General features: G+C 48.0%; 1 protein-coding gene across 1 annotated transcript in view; it reads right to left on the reverse strand.

The window, feature by feature from the left end:
* The window catches only part of myo16 (myosin XVI), a 249,127-nt gene that overhangs the window by 91,854 nt on the left and 137,280 nt on the right, over positions 1 to 19,993 (reverse strand). The window contains exons 15-17 of the mRNA XM_078402895.1: positions 14,978 to 15,095; positions 9,523 to 9,670; positions 7,935 to 8,043 (exon numbers count right to left, since the gene is read on the reverse strand). Of these exons, the coding sequence (XP_078259021.1) occupies positions 7,935 to 8,043; positions 9,523 to 9,670; positions 14,978 to 15,095 (375 nt within the window). The remainder of the gene's footprint in view (positions 1 to 7,934; positions 8,044 to 9,522; positions 9,671 to 14,977; positions 15,096 to 19,993) is intronic.

Below are 19,993 nucleotides of genomic sequence, written 5' to 3' on the forward strand. Positions count from 1 at the left end.
TATCCTACACACACTAGGGACAATTTGTTTTAACATTTGCCCAGCCAATTAACCTACATACCGGTACGTCTTTGGAGTGTGGGAGGAAACCGAAGATCTCGGAGAAAACCCACGCAGGTCACGGGGAGAACGTACAAACTCCGTACAGACGGCGCCCGTAGTCAGGATCGAACCTGAACCTCCGGCACTGTATTCGCTGTAAGGCAGCAACTCTACCGCTGCGCCACCGTGCCGCCGTTAAGGGGAGAAGGCAGGAGAATGGGGTTAGGAGTAAGAGATAGATCAGCCATGATTGAATGGCAGAGTAATGTTTATGGGCGGAATGGCCTAATTCTGCTCGTATCACCTATGGCTTTTATGACATGACCTTATGATGGTGGAAGGTTGCTTTTCGGACTGGAAGCTTGTGACTTATGGTGTGCTTCAGGGTTCAGTGCTGGGTTTTGGTAGCTGGGTTTTGTTGTCATGTCTCCTGAGGGACCTCAGTTCAATGTGAGTTAGGCAAGCTGTTCTGCTTGTAACCTTGCTGGTGTTACTCAACCAGGCACTCTAGTATGTGCAGCCCCTGATGAAATCCTACAGTTGGAGTCAGATCATTGAAATAAATGGGTAATGGGGGGACTGATTAAGTTAAGAAATGCATTGACAAGATTGATTATTGACTTGCAAGGACTTTGAAGTCATCTATATTCTAAAACTCTCGTTTGTTTGTTCCTGAACTACAGCCAAAACGGTACACGATCGCGCGACAATTTTAGGCCCACCTTACTCACCGTCATCCCTTTGGTGCTAATGGAAGAAGTTTCACTGAAACCCGTGTTATATTTTTAAAGTCATACACATTTTAAAGTTTAAATCTATCTCCTAGGGAGGGAGGGGGAGGGGGGAAGGGAGGGGGGTTGAGAGGAAGGGGGGAGGGGAGGAGACGAGGAGGAGGGGGAGGGGGGGAGGGGGGGAGGGGAGGGGGGAGGAGGTGGAGGGGGGAGTGGGGGAGGAGAGGGTGCTGCACCAATGCAGGAGAGGTTTGGGCCCAACGGGTCCACTTGGTCTGGTTGCCTCTATTTCCCCCTCCTCTTTCTCTGTTGCCTGTCCTTTGTGTGAATATTGTTTTACAAGTTTGGAAAGGACTACTCCCCGATGAGCACAAAGTTGTGCATCATGAAGAAAGGGAAATGATAGTATGTAGCGACCATAGACAGTGGTCCTAGTCGTCGAACCCTCAGATTGGCCAGCAAGGTCACGTGTGGGTGCGACTGTAGGGATTGGTCCAGAGAGCGACATCGCTGATTGGACAGCGTTGTCATGTGCGCTTTTGGCGCCCGAAAAGAGTCAGTTGGGAGACGTCTTCGAAGAGAACAGTTAGTTTTAATGGTTGTCTGTAATCTTGTTAAGAAAAGTTTGTAATCGAATATTGCTGTCGCAATAAACTTCTTCAACAAAGAACAAGTTTCCAGACTCGCCATATTGGTGACCCCGACGTGATCTGGGCGATCACCGACCATGAATGAACACGACGCCCCGTTGTTGGCTGCTGCGCCCGGCGCACCGGAGCTAAGTGCGGTCAGCGTTCACCTTCCGTCGTTTTGGACACATCAACCACAATCTTGGTTTGTCCACACCGAAGCCCAGTTTCACTTAAGAAACATCTCGGCAGATGCGACGAAATACTACTACCTCGTCAGCGCTCTATCGCCGGAGACGACCACACACGTGATGCAGTTCATCGTAAACCCTCCCGCGGAAGACAAGTACGAGGCCATGAAGGCACTGTTATTAGCAGGTGATTCAGCAGGCATGACCGAGCTAAGCGGCTTATGCACCTACCGGATCTTGGGGATCGGCTGCCGTCCGTTCTCATGGCTGAAATGTTAGCGCTAGCAGGTGAACACACGGAGTGCCTCATGTTCGAGCAGGCATTCCGAGAGAAGCTTCCCGAAGATGTCAAACTTATGCTCACGGATTGTTCTTTTAAGGACCCCGTGGCATATGCAGAAAAAGCTGATGCGCTCATGGCGTCCAAATCGAAAGGAAGCGGTTCGATCAACAAGGTCTCGACATCAGTGACCACGCCACAGCGACATCAAGATGGCGCCGCGTCTCCCGCCATTTCTCCAAAAGCCCGCCAAAAGGATCCGCACAAGCGCGGCTGGTGCTATTATCATCTACGATGGGGTGGAGAATCCCGCAACTGCCGCTCACCTTGTACCTTCTCGGGAAATGCCTTGGCCGATCGTACATAGGGGCAGTTGCGATTGGCCAGAACCGACGCCTCTACGTCCGAGACCGATTCACGGACACAGAATTTTGGTGGACACGGGAGCCATTGTCAGTATAGTGCCGCCGACCGACCTTGAGACCAGATCGGGTAAGACAGGTCCTGCCCTCATCGCGGTTAATGGCAGCCCCATCCGCACGTTTGGTACGCGGAAGATGTCCCTGGTTTTAGGCCTCCGCACGTATGAATGGCCATTCATTATAGCAGACGTCAGCCAGGCGATCCTAGGCGCAGATTTCTCTGGGCCTTTTCACTGGTCCCCGACGTCCACGGTAACGACCTCCGACCCTCCGCCAGCGATGAGCCCGTCGCTCCGACAACCTCCACCCCGCCCAGCCCAACTGTCCAGGCCGTCGTCGCGGCCCCCGACTCGTATGCTGAGGTCCTGGCGGAGTTTCCAGAGCTGCTCATCCAGCGTTTCGACGCCCTTTCGGCCAAGCCCCCGTTTTCGCTCGGGCCCGGAGGTTACCGCCCGACAAGCTGGTGGTGGCGCGGGCAGAATTTAGGAAGATGGAGGAAATGGGAATTGTCCGTCAGTCCGACAGCCCGTGGGCCTCGCCGTTGCATATGGTCTCCAAAGCATCTGGGGGGTGACAATAGACAATAGACAATAGACAATAGACAATAGGTGCAGGAGTAGGCCATTCAGCCCTTCGAGCCAGCACCGCCATTCAATGCGATCATGGCTGATCACTCTCAATCAGTACCCCGTTCCTGCCTTCTCCCCATACCCACTCACTCCGCTATCCTTAAGAGCTCTATCCAGCTCTCTCTTGAAAGCATCCAACGAACTGGCCTCCACTGCCTTCTGAGGCAGAGAATTCCACACCTTCACCACTCTCTCTGGGTGGAGACCATGCGGTGATTATCGGCATCTCAATGCTGTCACCACGGCTGATCGCTACCCCATACCGCACCTGCAGGACTTCTCGTCTGGGCTGGAAGGTGCGGTGGTGTTCTCCAAGATCGATTTGGTGCGAGGATACCACCAGATTCCTGTGCGGCCGAAGGACATACCAAAAACTGCCACGATCACTCCGTTCGGGTTGTTTGAATGGTTGCGCTTGCCTTTCGGTTTAAAGAACGCAGCACAGGCTTTCCAGCGACTAATGGACCGTGTGGGTCGGGGTTTACCTTTTGTGTTTATTTATTTAGATGACATCCTAGTCGCCAGCCCCTCAGTGCAGGAACACCAGGTCCACTTGCGGACTGTATTCCAGCGGCTCCAAGACTACGGGCTCATTATCCAACCCTCCAAGTGTTAATTCGGCCTCCCTTCTCTCGATTTTTTAGGACACAGAATCACCCCTGCCGGCGCCACCCCTTTGCCCGAGAAGGTGGAGGCTATCCGGGCATTTCCCAGGCCCACCACAGTGAAAGGGCTGCAGGAGTTCGTAGGTATGGTTAACTTCTACCATAGGTTCGTCCCGGCAGCTGTGCGGGTCATGCGCCCGCTCTTCCAGTGCCTTGCGGGAAAACCGGTAGAGTTGATATGGTCCCCGGCCGTGGAGTCGGCCTTTGCAGCAGCTAAGGCGGCTTTGGCAGACGCCACCATGCTGGTCCACCCGAGCCCCTCCGCCCCCACAGCCCTGACGGTTGATGCGTCTGACGTGGCGGTGGGTGGGATTTTGGAACAGCAGGTCGGTGGCCTTTGGCAGCCCTTGGCGTTTTTCAGCCGGCAACTGAGTTCGGCTGAGCTGAAGTATAGCGCATTTGACCGAGAGATTCTGGCCCTCTACTTAGCTGTTCGTCACTTCAGGTATTTCCTTGAAGGCCGCCCATTTGTGGCCTTTACGGACCACAAACCATTAACATTTGCTTTTTCCAAATTGTCCGACCCATGGTCGGCCCGCCAGCAGCGGCACCTGACTGCCATCTCCAAGTTTACCACCGATGTCCGTCATGTCGTGGGTAAGCTTAATGCCGTTGCTGACGCCCTGTCTCGGCCTGCTGTTTCCCCCATTTCGGCGGTGGACTGCGAGGTGGATCCCCAGGAGCTTGCGGAGGCACAGCTTCTGGCGGATACCACCTTGGTATACCAGTTCACCACTTCAGGGTTGAAGTTGGCTCAGGTAGCCTGCGGGTCGGAAGGCACAACAGTCTGGTGTGATGTTTCCCTCCCCCGTCCCAGGCCGGTGGTGCCGCCCTCCCTTCATTGCCGGGTTTTCGATGCCATTCACGGGCTGGCGCACCCATCCATCCGCTCCACCTCTGCTTTAGTAGCCGCTCGGTTTGTGTGGCACTTCCTGCGTAAACAGGTAGCTGCTTGGGCCCGTTCCTGCGTTCCCTGCCAGACTGCTAAAGTCCAACGCCATGTCCAGCCCCCGGTACAAGAGTTTGAGGTCCCAGCGGTCCGTTTTTTCCATATTCACGTGGATTTAGTAGGACCCTTGCCTTCCTCCCGGGGCTACACCCATCTGCTCACGGTAGTGGATCGGTTCACCCGGTGGCCGGAGGCTTTCCCATTGTCAGATACCTCTGCTGCCTCTTGTGCCAGGACTTTGGCCCTCCATTGGGTGGCACGTTTCGTGGTTCCGGCTGTTATTACCACCGACAGGGGGCCACAGTTCACTTCGACCCTCTGGGCCACGCTAGCAGAGCTGTACGGTTCCCGGTTACAACACACTACAGCGTACCACCCCCAGGCAAATGGGCTTGTAGAGAGGTTCCACCGTCAACTCAAGGCGGCCCTCAGTGCGAGGCTAGAAGGCCCGGACTGGGTAGACCAACTTCCCTGGGTCCTTCTGGGCATCCGGACTGCTCCTAAGCAGGATCTCGGTGCTTCGTCCGTGGAGTTAGTATATGGCTAGCCACTTCGAGTACCCGGGGATTTGCTTCCGGACCCCTCCGGCCAGCTGCCTCCAGTCCCGTCAGTCTTAGCATCGCTCCGGGCACGCGTGGGTTCCCTGGCCCCGGTTCCGACTTCACGTCATGGGTGTCCCATGGTACACGAACCGCCTTCCCTGAAGGACTGTGAGTTTGTTTTTCTGCGTAAGGATGCCCATCGTTCCCCGTTGCAGAGGGTCTATGAAGGGCCGTTCCAGGTTTTGCGTAAAGGGACGGTCACCTTCACCTTAGACGTGGGCGGCAGGAGTGAGCTCGTCTCGGTGTCCAGGCTTAAACCTGCGCACTTGGATCCGGACCGCCCTGTCCTGGTCGGCCAACCGCCTCGGAGAGGCCGGCCTCCGTCAGTTCCGATCAGTCCAGGACCCCCCGCTCCGGCAGTTCCACCAAGTCCGGAACCCCCTGCTCCTGTGGTTCAGGCTGCCCCTCTTCTTACTCGTTCTGGTCGCGAAATCCGGCTCCCTGCTAGGTTCCGTACCTCGGGTTCTGGGGGGGGTCATGTAGCGACCATAGAGAGTGGTCCTAGTCGTCGAACCCTCAGATTGGCCAGCAAGGTCACGTGTGGGCGCGACCATAGGGATTGGTCCAGAGAGCGACATCGCTGATTGGACAGCGTTGTCATGTGCGCTTTTGGCGCCCGAAAAGAGTCAGTTGGGAGACGTCTTCGAAGAGAACAGTTAGTTTTAATGGTTGTCTGTAATCTTGTTAAGAAAAGTTTGTAATCGAATATTGCTGTCGCAATAAACTTCTTCAACAAAGAACAAGTTTCCAGACTCGCCATAAGTACATATTTGTTGATCCCATTGCTTGCTAATAGATGGAAGTAACAATCTGATGGCACTCAACTGCATTCAGGGACCCAAGGTGAAAGTGTCATACCTTCAGCTGAGTTACTTCGGCTAATATCCCAGTATGATCTGGGAATGGCAGAAGTGGATGGGTAAAGATGGGAGGTGAGTTGGTGAGTGGTACTGTGCAGTTTGATAAGCTAAGGTTTCTGGCCACAATCAAAGGGAATAAGAGACCCAGGACAAGCAAGATCCAAGGCATTTTTTTGATATCGACAGCAACATATCAGGTCTCGCTGGACGACAAGAAAATCTTCAATAAAATGTTGAAATGTCCTGCAAGTAAGAATGTCGTTGTTCTATCTGGGACACATGACAATAAAACACTCTTGGCTCTTGTTGGGCCATTTGGTTCCACATTCTGGTTATCGTCGGGCTAGCCTCCAGGACACGGTAGTCAGTATCTAACCAGAGCTTCACCATTGCTGATCAAACACTGGCTAAGTCACTGAACCCACTCAGCCATCTAAAGAAGGACGCTGCTTATCCCCAATCAGCATCCCAATAACTAAGGGCAGTGTAAAGTCCCAACAAGGTGGGGAGGCAATAGAATCAGAATTCATGCCAGGAATTATAATAGAAAAGGTTGTGATTCCAGCCTTAATTCTCATCTCATAGAGTCATCGAGTGATACAGTGTGGAAACAGGCCCTTCGGCCCAACTCGCCCACACCGGTCAACAATGTCCCAGCTACCCAAGTCCCACTTGCCTGTGCTTGGTCCATACCCCTCCAAACCTGTCCTATCCATGTACCTGTCCAACTGTTTTTTAAACGATGGGATAGTCCCAGCCTCAACTACCTCCTCTGGCAGCTTGTTCCATACACCCACCACCCTCTGTGTGAAAAGGTTACCCCTCGGATTCCTATTAAATCTTTTCCCCTTCACCTTGAACCTATGTCCTCTGGCCCTCGATTCCCCTACTCTGGGCAGGAGACTCTGTGCATCTACCCGATCTATTCCTCTCATGATTTTGTAGTGCAGGATCGCCATTGCGGATTCTCCATCAGCATGGCAATTCCACCATCATGGCATATCCCAGTGCTGACGCAGAGTGCAACAAGCTTAAATGAAATGGATGATCCCCTGTACACAACTCTTCCCGGACTTGCCGTGGGGTGGCATGGATCCTGTGGACAACTGGATACCAGTGTTCCCCTTCACAAGTGCAGGCCACTGCCTGATCACTTTTAGCTGATACACTGGTGTGTGTCTGCCCCTTCCTAATACAATCCCACAAAGATCTGAATCTGAATCTGAATGACCTTTATTGTCATTCAAAATGAATTGAATGAAAATCTTTTGCCAGGCAGCCACAACAGTTCAGAGTAAAAGACCCAAGACACACAGTTTTAACACAAACATCCATCACAGTGATTCCTCCAGACATCCCTTCACTGTGATGGAAGGCAAGAAAATTTCTTCTCTCTTCCCCCATGCTTCTCCCATGGACAGATAGTTCGACTTCTGCCAAGGCGACCGAGGCTCCCGACTTGCGCAGCCCCCGCAAGGAGATGGAAGGTCGATGAAGGCCGGGCGATGAAAAGTCCCGCGGCCGAGCCGCGCCGGGCGATGAAAGGCCCCGCGAAGAGATTTAAAAAAAAGAAAGGATCCCTCCCCCCTCCCACCCCCACCCACATATACACAGCTAAAAATAGACTATTACACACATCTAACACTAACACATAGACAAAAAAATAAAAAGGACAAACAGACTGCCGGTGAGCCGCAGCTGCACGACAGCGCAGCCATCTTGGTATTGACAATAACTGGGAGGTTAGAGCAAATGCCAACCTTCCCACAGCAGCTGCATTTGGTCCTTTGAATTGATTAGGAAAGTAGGAGGAATCAAACGGGGAAAATACTTTGAAAATCTTTCACAGAATTGCCCCGAAGTTATGGATCACATCACGTTTTCACCATTTGGAAGAAAAGATAATGATAGTTTAGAACTTGATAACATCTTACCAGATTGCTGAAACCCAGAGAGCGCAAGGCTTGCTTTACAGCAAAAAAACGGTCTCTGTTTATCGCTATCTCGGATGCTGTTGATTCTTGTCCATCTTGGTTCATATATCTGCGATGAATAAAACAGCAAAGTAGGCTGAGTGAATAACCTGGTGAAAATTGGCCTCATGTATTTGTGTAGATGCTGGTTTATACCGAAGACAGACACAAAATGCTGCAGTAACTCAGCGGGACAGGCAGCATCTCTGGGGAGAAGGAACAGCTGACGTTTTGGGTCAAGGCCCTTCTTCAGACTGAGAGTCAGAGGAGAGGGAGGCATGGAAGTATGGAAAGGTAAGGTGTGAAAATGAGACATCAAAGGGGATGAACGACAATGTAGAATAGATCATTATTAGCTAGGGGACGTTGACAATGAAGCAGAAAGATATAAACTTTAATCAGGAAGACAGTCAGACTACATTTTATCTCTGTTTGCTCTGTTGGTACCTTCTTCCAGCAAACAATGATCTATTCTACATTTTCATTAATCTCCATCCCCTTTGCCCTGTTTTCACACCGCACACTTCCTTATCTATGTATCTCCCTCTGCCCTGACATCAGTCTGAAGAAGGGCCTCGACCCGAAACATTACCCATTCCTCTCCAGTGTTACTGCCTGTCCCGCTGAGTTACTCCAGCATTTTGTGTCTTATCTTCAATCGAGCCATTTACAGTGTTAGATACATGATAAGGTAATAACGTTTAGTGCAAGGTAAAGCCAGCGGTATGGTTGCTGGTTCCCAGGTTTGATCCTGACTACGGGCACTGTCTGTATGGAGTTTGTACGTTCTTCCCGTGACCTGCGTGGGTTTTCTGTGGGAGCTCCGGTTTCCTCCCACACTCCAAAGACGTACAGGTTTGTTGGGTAATTGGCTTGGTAGTGTTGGTGTATGGGGATTGCTGGTTGGCATGGACTTGGTGGGCCGAAGGGCCTGTTTCTGTGCTGTATCTCTAAACTATACAAGTCACTGTGGCTCTTGAGCTACGACCCAATCATCCCCCTCCCCTCTGCACTACACATAAACTCTTGCATTTTTCTCTTTCCAATTCCATTATCCCTGTTTCTTTTCCACCATCAGATGGCATAACTATTCTGATAAACACTACTTCCTGGGGTCATTTCGAGTGACACCATGTAAAGGTTGCTGCCATATAGAGTCTACGAAAGTCCACGAGAGAATATTATGCATTCTGCACAGAGAGGATATAATGTTCTAGTTTAGTTTAGTTTAGAGATACAGCGCGGAAACAGGCCCTTTCGGCCCACCGGGTCCGCGCCGAACAGCGATCCCCGCACATTAACACTATCCTACGCCCACTAGGTACAATTTTTACATTTACCAAGCCAATTAACCTACAAACCTGTACGTCTTTGGAGTGTGGGAGGATACCGAAGATCTCGGAGAAAACCCACGCGGGTCACGGGGAGAACATACAAACTCCGTACAGACGGCGCCCGTAGTCGGGATCGAACCTGGGTCTCTGGAGCTGCATTTGCTGTCAGGCAGCAACTCTACTGCTGCGCCACCGTGCCGCACAATTCCACATACCTGTGTGCAAAAGGATTGCTGAGGTACAAAGCACACTTTTCCTCAGTTGACAGGCCATCGGTCATCTGGTAGAAAATATTAAAATTGCACTGGTTTGGTGGTCGGGAGACAAGCCGAGACTTCTCTAAGCAGTAGGCATGGACTCTAGCTGCAAGAAGAATTATTTGTTAATTTCTCAACATCACATCTTTCAAAAGGTAATCATATCATTAGTGAAAGTCCACAACAAGAATATAAACCTCATGCTTATTTCGTAACTTCCATATTTCCATATTCCATAGCTTCATTGAGATTTATAGAAATGATACAGAGATTTTTTTCTGATTGCAAAAGAGGACTAATTCTGCAGTCCCAATGACATAAGGTCATAAGGTCATAAGTGATAGGAGCAGAATTAGGCCATTCGGCCCTTCAAGTCCACTCCACCATTCAATCATGGCGTTCCATCTCAACCCCATTCTCCTGTTTTCTCCCCATATCCCCTGACAGCTGTACTAATCAAGAATCAATCTATCTCTGCCTTAAAAATAGCCATTGACAGCCTCTGTCATCAGACAACTGAATCATCCTACCACAACCACAGAGCAGCGCTGAACTACTAACTACCTTCTTGGTGACCCTCGGACTATCCTTAATCGGATTTTGCTGGATTTACCTTGCACTAAACGTTATTCCCTTATCATGTATCTTATACACTGTAAATGGCTTGGTTGTAATCATGTATTGTCTTTCCGCTGTCTGGTTAGCACGCAACAAAAGCTTTGCACTATACCTCGGTACATGTGGCAATAAACTAAACTGAACTGATCTTGAAACTTTGCTTCTGCAAGGCTTCTTTTAATATACACACGATTCACTTCCCTCCATTTCTTCTCATCTCTGTCCTGAGGGACTCCTTACACTGGACCTTCCAGTCAGAGGAAACATCAAATCCATATCCTTCATGTAGTTTCCAATGAATCTTGTACATTTAAACAAGATTGTCGCACATTAATATTAAAACTCAAGAGAATGCAGGATTAGTCTGCTTAATCTCTTGTCATATTACAAATCCACCATTTTAGGAATCAATTTAGAGGGCATCTACTGCAATTCCTTTCACTAGTCTTTATCTCTCTGACCAATGCTCTATCCAAATGCTTCAATAAAAATCTTGATAGACCATCAACTGGATCATTGAACATTTCTGCCCAGTTCACTGAGTAATTTTGTACCAATCCATGTTCTCCAGGGATGCTGCCTGACCCGCTGAGTTACTCCACCACTTTGTACTAATCCATGTTCTCCAGAGATGCTGCCTGTCCTGCTGAGTTACTCCAGCACTTTGTGTCTATCTTTCCAGATCATTATTGTTCACTTCACTGCACATTCCTCCTTCCGGTACCTCTTCTGAAAACTTTGAATCTGGCTCTTTGTACTACCAGTTATTAAAAACATAAATAGAGTTTCTCATAATGTCAAGTATTTATGTGGGGAGGGGTGGGGCAGGGTGAGCAAGATGGGGTTCAATAGTAGTGTAACACTCAGTGTTAGCAAATGGGAATTTCAATGAATTTCTAGAAAAGGTGCTGCACTTTAAAAAAATAGCTGACTGACAGAAACCACAAGTATAAAACTCTCAATCAGAGGATGTATTCCTCAAATTTCAAAGTGCACTCAGTGCAGCAAAAGAACATGCACTTCCGCCCACGATTTATGTGCCGAACATGATGCAAGACCATCACTTAACCCATATCCGTCCTCATCCCTCCATTCTTCACATGTTTAAAGTTTAAAGTATAATTTTTTTATTCTCAATTGTTTCCTGTATGTTGTGTTGTTACTTGCGAGCAAAGCACCAAGGCAAATTTCTTGTATGTGTACATACTTGGCTAATAAAATGTATTCAATTCAATTCAATTCAATTCAATTCAATTCAATTCAATTCAATCCAATTCAATTCAATTCAATTCAATCCAATCCAATCCAATCCAACCCAATCCAATTCAATTCAATTCAATCCAATGCAATTCAATTCAATTCAATCCAATCCAATCCAATCCAATCTAATTCTATCCAATTCAATTCAATTCAATTCAATTCAATCCAATCCAATCCAATTCAATTCAATCCAATTCAATTCAATCCAATCCAATCCAATTCAATTCAATTCAATTCAATTCAATCTAATTCAATCCAATCCAATTCAATTCAATTCAATTCAATCCAATTCAATTCAATTCAATTCAATTCAATTCAATTCAATTCAATTCAATTCAATTCAATTCAATTCAATCCAATTCAATTCAATTCCCTGCATATCCATAAGCTTAATAAAAATGCTTTTAAAGGCCACTAACGTATTTGCTTCAACCACCACCCACAGCAGCATGTTCCAGGTAGTCACCACCCTCTGTGTACAAAACTTGCCCCCACACATCACCGTTACACTGAGGTGCCTCGCGGCAGGGCTTTCTTCAGGTGGCAAGGGTGCGGTGCCTGCCCGGAATGTTCGTCGGTTGGCGGCACCTCGCCCAAAGGCCTAGCGGTCAATGGCATCGGGAACCTGTCTGAAGTTTCTTGGGTTGGCAGGATCACCCGAAGGCTAGTCAGTCGGCAGGACTGTTAACCCACCCAAAGGCTCGTCGGACGGCGTGGCCGGGAGGGAACTGGAGATGTCAGACGCGAGGAGCAAGGGTCTTGGAGGAGGGTGAACCGGGGTAATGCCTCCAGCGACTTAAAGGTCAGCTGCAGGAGGTGCCCACGGGTCACAAAGATGGCCGGGCAAGGAGAGGACGTCAGTTCACGGGAACTGCCCCCGTACATCGAGCGCGCGGGCCGACTGGACTTTGGATAATGGCACCAAATATGATGGCTCCAGCATGTGTAATACATGCAAAAAGAATTTCACTGGGCAGTTGCAGATGTGAGAAATAAAGCACTATCGAACACTAGTGAACACTCGTGAACACTCTTGAACACCATTGAACACTAGTGAACACTAGTGAACACTAGTGAACACTAGTGAATACTAGTGGGCACTATTGAAAACTAGTGAACATGATTGAACACTATTGAACACTATTGAACACTAGTGAACACGATTGAACATGATTGAACATGATTAAACACTAGTGAACACTAGTGAACACTAGTGAACACTAGTGAACACGATTGAACACTATTGAACACTATTGAACATGATTGAACAAAATTGAACTTTGCCCCTCTCACCTTAAAGCTCTGTTCTTTAGTATTTGATTTTCCCATCCTGGGCAAAAGTTTCTGACTGTCTACCCTATCTATACCTCTCTTAATTGCATATACCTCTATCAGGTCTCCCTGCAATCTCCTCATCCAAGCATCATTCTGGTAAACCTCTGCACCCTTTCCACAGCCTCCACACTCTTCCTGTAATGGGGCGATCAGAACTGTACACAACTCTCCAAATGCAGCCTGAGCAAAGTCCTCTGAAGCTGCATCATGACTTCCTTCTGCTCAGCACCCAACCTGTGAAAGCAAGTACCATCGGCTTTCCTTACCACTCTATCTACTTGCTATACCACCAGGTGGCGCCAGCAATGGCTGCCTCACCAACAGCCTGTCTGTCCTTTCCTTCTTTGTGTTTTAATAGTATGTGTTAAACGTATGTTTTAGTGTTCTTGTTTTGAATGGGGGGGGGGGGGGGGGGGGGTGGGAGGGGGGGTGGGGGAAACCTTTTTCTAAAACCTTACCTCGACGGAGATGTGATTTTTTCCCTTATCGTATCTCCGTCCGCCTGGCATCGAGGAGTTGGCGGCCTTTGCTGGAGACCGACATTAGAGAGCTCCAACCGTGGGGAGCCTACGGGACTTTAACATCGTGGAGCCCGTGATCCCTTTGCCAGGGATCGACCTCAGAGCTCCAACCATGGGTGCCTGCGGACCAGACGGGATAGCCTTCGTTGCCCTCGCGCATCAATGAGCCTTGGGCGCCCAACACCCTGTCTGTCGCCGGTTTGTGGTTTGTCCCTCTTCGGATCACTGTCGGTAGGTACTCACCACTGCTGACCGGGAGCACCCCACAAGCCTTGCCGTTTCAGAGATGCTCTGACCCAGTCGTCTGGCCATAACAATTTGGCCCTTGTCAAAGTCGCTCAGGTCTTTACTCCTGCCCATTTCTCCTGCATCCAACACATTAACTTCAAGAACTGACTGTTCACTTGCTGCCTAATATATCCCACCCCTTGACAGGTGCCATTGTAACAAAAGAATCAATGTTATTCACCTCACCTGTAAGTGGTCATAATGTTTTGCCAGATCGGTGTATATCCCAGTGTATACTTTGACAGCCTTCCTCACAGTCCGTAACCCCAGCAATCTTGGTGTAATCTGCAAATTTACTACCCTGCCCATCTGCATTTACCTCCAAGTCATTTATATATATAATAAACAGAAGTGGCCCCAGCACAGATCCCTGTGGTCACTGACCTCCAGCCTGAATATCGTCCTTCCACCACACCCCTCTGCTTCCCGTCAGTCAGACAATGCCGATCCATAGGGCCAAGTCACTTTTAATTCCATGCATCCTAATCTTCTACATGTATCCTAATCCTACTACAAATGCCTTACATCCATGTAGACAATATCCAACACAATACCCTCATCGACCACCTTCGTTATCTCCTTAAAAGACTATCAATTCAGTAAGGTATGCCCCGCCATTTACAAAGCCATGCTGTCACTCCCAAATTAACCCATCATCTTCCAAATGAGATAAATGTTATCCTGAAGAATCCTCTCCAATAGTTTCCCTACCGGGGATGTGAGGATCACTGGCCTATAATTTCTTGAATTCTCTCTCTGCTTAAATAAAGGAATAACATTAGCAACTCTCCAGTCCACTGGCATCTTGCCTGTTGAGAGACAAGATGCAACGATCTTCATCAGGGCCCTTGCAATCTCTTCTCTTGCCTTGCTCAATGATCCGAGATAAATCCCATCAGGTCCAGGAGATATATTCACCTAAATGCTCTTCATAAGCCCCAACAACTCCTCCTTCGTAATCTCAAAGTTTAGTTTTAGTTTAGTTTAGAGATACAGCAGGAAACAGGCCCTTTGGCTTTCCGAGTCCGTGCCGACCAGATAATAACACTATCCCGCATAATAACACTATCCCAACACACACTAAGGACAATTTACACATACACCAAGCCAATTAACCTACAAACCTGTACGTCTTTGGAGTATGGGAGGGAACCGAAGATCTCAGAGAAAACCCACGCATGTCATGGGTAGAACATACAAACTCCCTACAGACAGCCCCCGTAGTCGGGATGGAACCCAGGTCTCTGGCGCTGCATTCGCTGTAAAGCAGCAACTCTACCGCTGCACCACCGTGCTGCCTGCATAGTCATATTCTAATAATACACCAGCTGGATGAAGATATGGCCCAAACTGCCATTTATAAAATCCTGAAAAGGTTTCAAAAAACTTACCTCCATATAAAGTCCGATTGTTTTCATTGAATTGCACTTCGAGCCACTTAATATACCGGCTGGAGGATACGCTCATTGTGGTTTTTGCATGACCAAAGGATTCCAGCACACAGTTGACCTGGAAGAAAGTCCACAAACGCACATACACCACAAACGTCATGTAAACTTTAGGGACCGGGAATTCAATCACTTTATCGCCATTTTATGCTGCAAATTGACCGCGACCATCATTCTACGGAAATTAGCGTGCAGTTTCTCTTGCGTTGACCTGGAAAACATTATCTGCAAAGTAGCAAAATTAATTAGCATGCAATCTGTGCTTGACAACATTGTTGTATCATTCCAACGGCATAAAAATCCAGATTCAGAGTGCAGGAGCGGGCCTGAAAGTGAACATTCGGTCCACATTACTTTAACACCTCTATCCTTCTTTTAAGCACTGTACCTGAAGCTCTGAAGCAATAACTTGACTGATCCCTAATAGACACAAACAGCTGGAGTAACTCAGCGGGTCAGACAGCATCTCTGAAGAAAAGGAATAGATTACCTTTTTGGGATGAGACCTCTTCTTCAGGCTTCTTCAGTCTGAAGAAGGACTTTGACCTGAAACGCCACCTATTCCTCGCAGTCTGAAGAAGGGTCTTGACCCGAAACCTCACTTATTCCTAGCAGTCTGAAGAAGGGCCTCGACCCGAAACGTCACCTATTCCTAGCAGTCTGAAGAAGGGCTTTGACCCGAAACATCACCTATTCCTTCTCTCCAGAGATGCTACCTGACCCGCTGAGTTACTCCAGCTTTGTGTGTCTATCTTCGGTTTATACCAGCATCTGCAGTTCCTGCCTACACATTGACTCATCCCTGTGTTGTTGTCTCACGGGTAATCTCATTTACTGGTAGAAGGCACCGATTAAAATGATTCCCGCCCCATGCACCCACTTCTGACATCATTGTGCCCTCAGGACTGTTCGGGTCTTCCATGCCCATTCCAATCACATGCCCACCTGAGGGAAATCCTGGCCTAAAGCACATCCATTCCCTAAAGTAGGGGAGTTGCTTGAGGCACAGAACACTGACCAGGCCTGCCCTTTGTCTTATTTAACAATAATATGATTTTATATGTTCATAAGTGCCAATTAGGCCATTCGGCCCATCAAGTCTACTCCGCCATTCAATCATGGCTGATCTATCTCTCCCTCCTAACCCCATTCTCCTGCCTTCTCCCCATAACCTCTGACATCCATACTAATCAAAAATCTATCTCTGCCTTAAATATATCCTTTGACTTGGCCTCCGCGGCCTTCTGTGGCAATGAATTCCACAGATTCACCACCCTTTTTCAAAATGTGAGAATGAATCACTCCGTAAAAACAATTTACGACTTTCTAAATTTCATTTTCAATAAACAGAGAACATAAGTTTAAGAAGGTATTCATTTCACAAAATGCTGGAGTAACTCAGCGGGTCAGGCAGCATCTCAGGAGAGAAGGAATGGGTGACGTTTCGGGTCGAGACCCTTCTTCAGAAGTTTAAGAAGAGTGTAAATAAGGAACTCTAGTTGCTGGTTTAGAAAAAGTGCCCGGTGAATGGTGGTTTGGGTGGAACTTGATGAGTCAACTGTACAACGCCTCCCCCTTCTGTCATGGGATAGACTGACTGCCCTTCATAATCTATCTACATATCAGTCTGAAGAAGTGTGTAGAAAGGAACTGCAGATGCTGGTTTACACCGAAGACAGACACAAAATGCCGGGGTAACTCTGCAGGACAGGTAGATAAAAGGAACGGGTGACGTTTCGGGTCAAGACCTGAAGAAGAGTCTGAAGAGTCTGAAGAAGGGTCTCGACCCGAAACATCACCCATTTCTTCTCTCCAGAGATGCTGCCTGACCCGCTGAGTTACTCCAGCATTTTGTGTCTATCTTCGGTGTAAACCAGCATCTGCAGTTCCTTTCTACACACTTCTTCAGACTGATATGTTTCTATGTTTCTATGTTGGGGAAGTCCAGAACAAGGGGTCACAGTTTAAGGATAAGGGGGAAGTCTTTTAGGACCGAGATGAGAAAGTTTTTTTTCACACAGAGAGTGGTGAATCTGTGGAATTCTCTGCCACAGAGGGTAGTTGAGGCCAGTTCATTGGCTATTTTTAAGAGGGAGTTAGAGGTGGCCCTTGTGGCTAAAGGGATCGGGGGTATGTAGAGAAGGCAGGTACAGGATACTGAGTTGGATGATCAGCCATGATCATATTGAATGGCGGTGCAGGCTCGAAGGGCCGAGTGGCCTACTCCTGCAGCTACTTTCTATGTTTCTATGTTTCAGGCAGAAGAAGGGTGCCAACCCAAAACATAATCTGTCTATTCCCTCCACAGATGCTGCCAGACCTGCTGAGTTTCTCCAGTACTGCTAATGGTTCCAGCGTCTGCAGTTTCTGATGTCTCTATCTTCACATCTATTTCTTTATCTCTGTCTGGCTATTGGGAGGGAGCTACTGGATGAGTGATACACCATTATTATCGTGAGCTTAACAAAGCGGACAAACCCTCAAGTTCGTCGTACATAGAATGCTGTGGCAAGAGAGTGCAATAAACTATTGGGTAAGAAGACAATATCTTTAGTCGGAATCACAGTTAGCGGGAAAAGTTCAAGAGGTCATCAATGATAGACATTAGGAAAACAATTTTTACAATTGAAAGGCATTTCAATCTTTCAGTTTCAGTTTAGTTTCAGTTTAGTTTATTGTCACGTGTACCGAGGTACAGTGAAAGGCTTTTGTTGCATGCTATCCAGTCAACAGAAAGACAATACGTGATTACAATCGATCCGTTTACAGTGTATAGATACATGATAAGGGAATAACGTTTAGTGCAAGGTAAAGCCAGCAAAGTCCGATCAAGGATAGACCGAGGGTCACCAATGAGGTAGATGGTAGTTCAGCACTGCTCTCTGGTTGTGGTAGGATGGTTCAGTTGCCTGATAACAGCTGGGAAGAAACTGTCCCTGAATCTGGAGGTGTGCGTTTTCACACTTCTATACCTTTTGCCTGATGGGAGAGGGGAGAAGAGGGAGTGGCCAGGGTGCGATTGGTCCTTGATTATGCTGCTGGCCTTGCCGAGGCAACGTGATGTGTAGATGGAGTCAATGGAAGGGAGGTTGGTTTGTGTGATGGTCTGGGCTATAACCTAGTAGCAATATTGGAGTTACTGATAGTGTCCATATTGAAATGACCACTATGGTTAACAAACAGGAAATGGCCAAGGATAAACTTTATTTCAAAATAATAGTTGTGTGTAAAATGTTTAACAACATTTGTGAAAAACATGGGAAGTTCTATATGAATATTTATTATTCATCACACACGCTACTCAAACTAACGTGCAATTTAGCTGATGTTCCAGGAGATGGCAGCATTAGCAGTGAAAGGATGATTGTGTCTTTGCTGAAGAAGGAAAACTAGAAGCTTGTCCCGCTGAGTTACTCCAGCATTTTGTATCTATCTAAGGACAACTAGAAACTTGAAAGGGCTTACATTGACATGCAAAGATAACAGCCAACATTGCCATTATATTTCCATCTAGATAGACTGGGTGTTTAGTATACAGTACTCACTAGGGTTGCCAAATGTCCCGTATTAGCCGGGACATCCTGTATATTGAGCTAAATCGGTTTGTCCCGTACGGGAACGCCCTTGTCCCGTATTAGGCCCGGGGAGCACTGTAGGCCCGGACACTGTAGGCCTGGACACTGTAGGCCTGGACACTGTAGGCCCGGACACTGTGGGCCCGGACACTGTAGCCCGGGGGCCGCTGTAGGCCCGGAGGCCCGGGCGCCGTCTAACAGAGGCTGCGTAGCAAACTGCCTCCCGGCCCGGGCGGCCGCCGTTGGTGAGGCGGGAGCACGTGGCCGCTGGCTGGGTGAGGTCATGCGGGGCGCGGGGCGGTGACATCACCTTTTGTCCCTTATTTGGGAGTGAGAGAGTTAGCAACCCTAGTACTCACCCAATGGCCTCTCTAATCTGGCCTCTCTAATAACAAATTGACTTTAACCTGAGATAGGTACAAATTGCTGGAGCAAATTGCTTGGGTCAAGCAGCATCTCTGGAGAACATGGACAGGTACAAGTTACTGGAGTAACTCTGCAGGACAGGCAGCATCTCAGGAGAAAAGGAATGGGTGACGTTTCGGTTCGAGCCCCTCTTCAGACACTAACTTTGACTTTCACTTCCCTGTTCTTAAATAATGTTTCAGTTAATAAAAGAAGGCTTCTTTGATGTTTTTCTTATCTATCTAATTGACCTGTCCTACTATCTGTAAAGGAGGTTATGCTGCAACTCTATAGGACTTTGGTTAGGCCACATTTGGAGTGTTGCGTGGAGTTCTCACTGCCACATTACAAGATGTGGACATTTGGAGAGGGTTTCAGCTACAGGGGAGGTTTTATAGACTTGGATTGTTTTCTCTGGTGTTTTCGAGCCAGCACCGCCATTCAATGTGATCATGGCTGATCATTCTCAATCAGTACCCCGTTCCTGCCTTCTCCCCATACCCCCTGACTCCGCTATCCTTAAGAGCTCAATCTAGCTCTCTCTTGAATGCATTCAGAGAATTGGCCTCCACTGCCTTCTGAGGCAGAGAATTCCACAGATTCACAACTCTCTGACTGAAAAAGTTTTTCCTCATCTCAGTTCTAAATGGCCTACCCCTTATTCTTAAACTGTGGCCCCTTGTTCTGGACTCCCCCAACATTGGGAACATGTTTCCTGCCTCTAACGTGTCCAACCCCTTAATAATCTTATACGTTTCGATAAGATCTCCTCTCATCCTTCTACATACCTGTACGTCTTTGGAGTGTGGGAGGAAACCGAAGATCTCGGAGAAAACCCACGCAGGTCACGGGGAGAACGTACAAACTCCGTACAGTTATATCATAGTTTATTGGTTGTTTTGTATTATGGTGGTGGGTTCTGATTTGATTTTATTGTATTGCATAAATTATTTTAATATTTGAATAAATATTTTTGATT

The sequence above is a fragment of the Rhinoraja longicauda genome, chromosome 7 (genome assembly GCF_053455715.1).
Source record: "Rhinoraja longicauda isolate Sanriku21f chromosome 7, sRhiLon1.1, whole genome shotgun sequence".
NCBI lineage: Eukaryota > Metazoa > Chordata > Chondrichthyes > Rajiformes > Arhynchobatidae > Rhinoraja > Rhinoraja longicauda.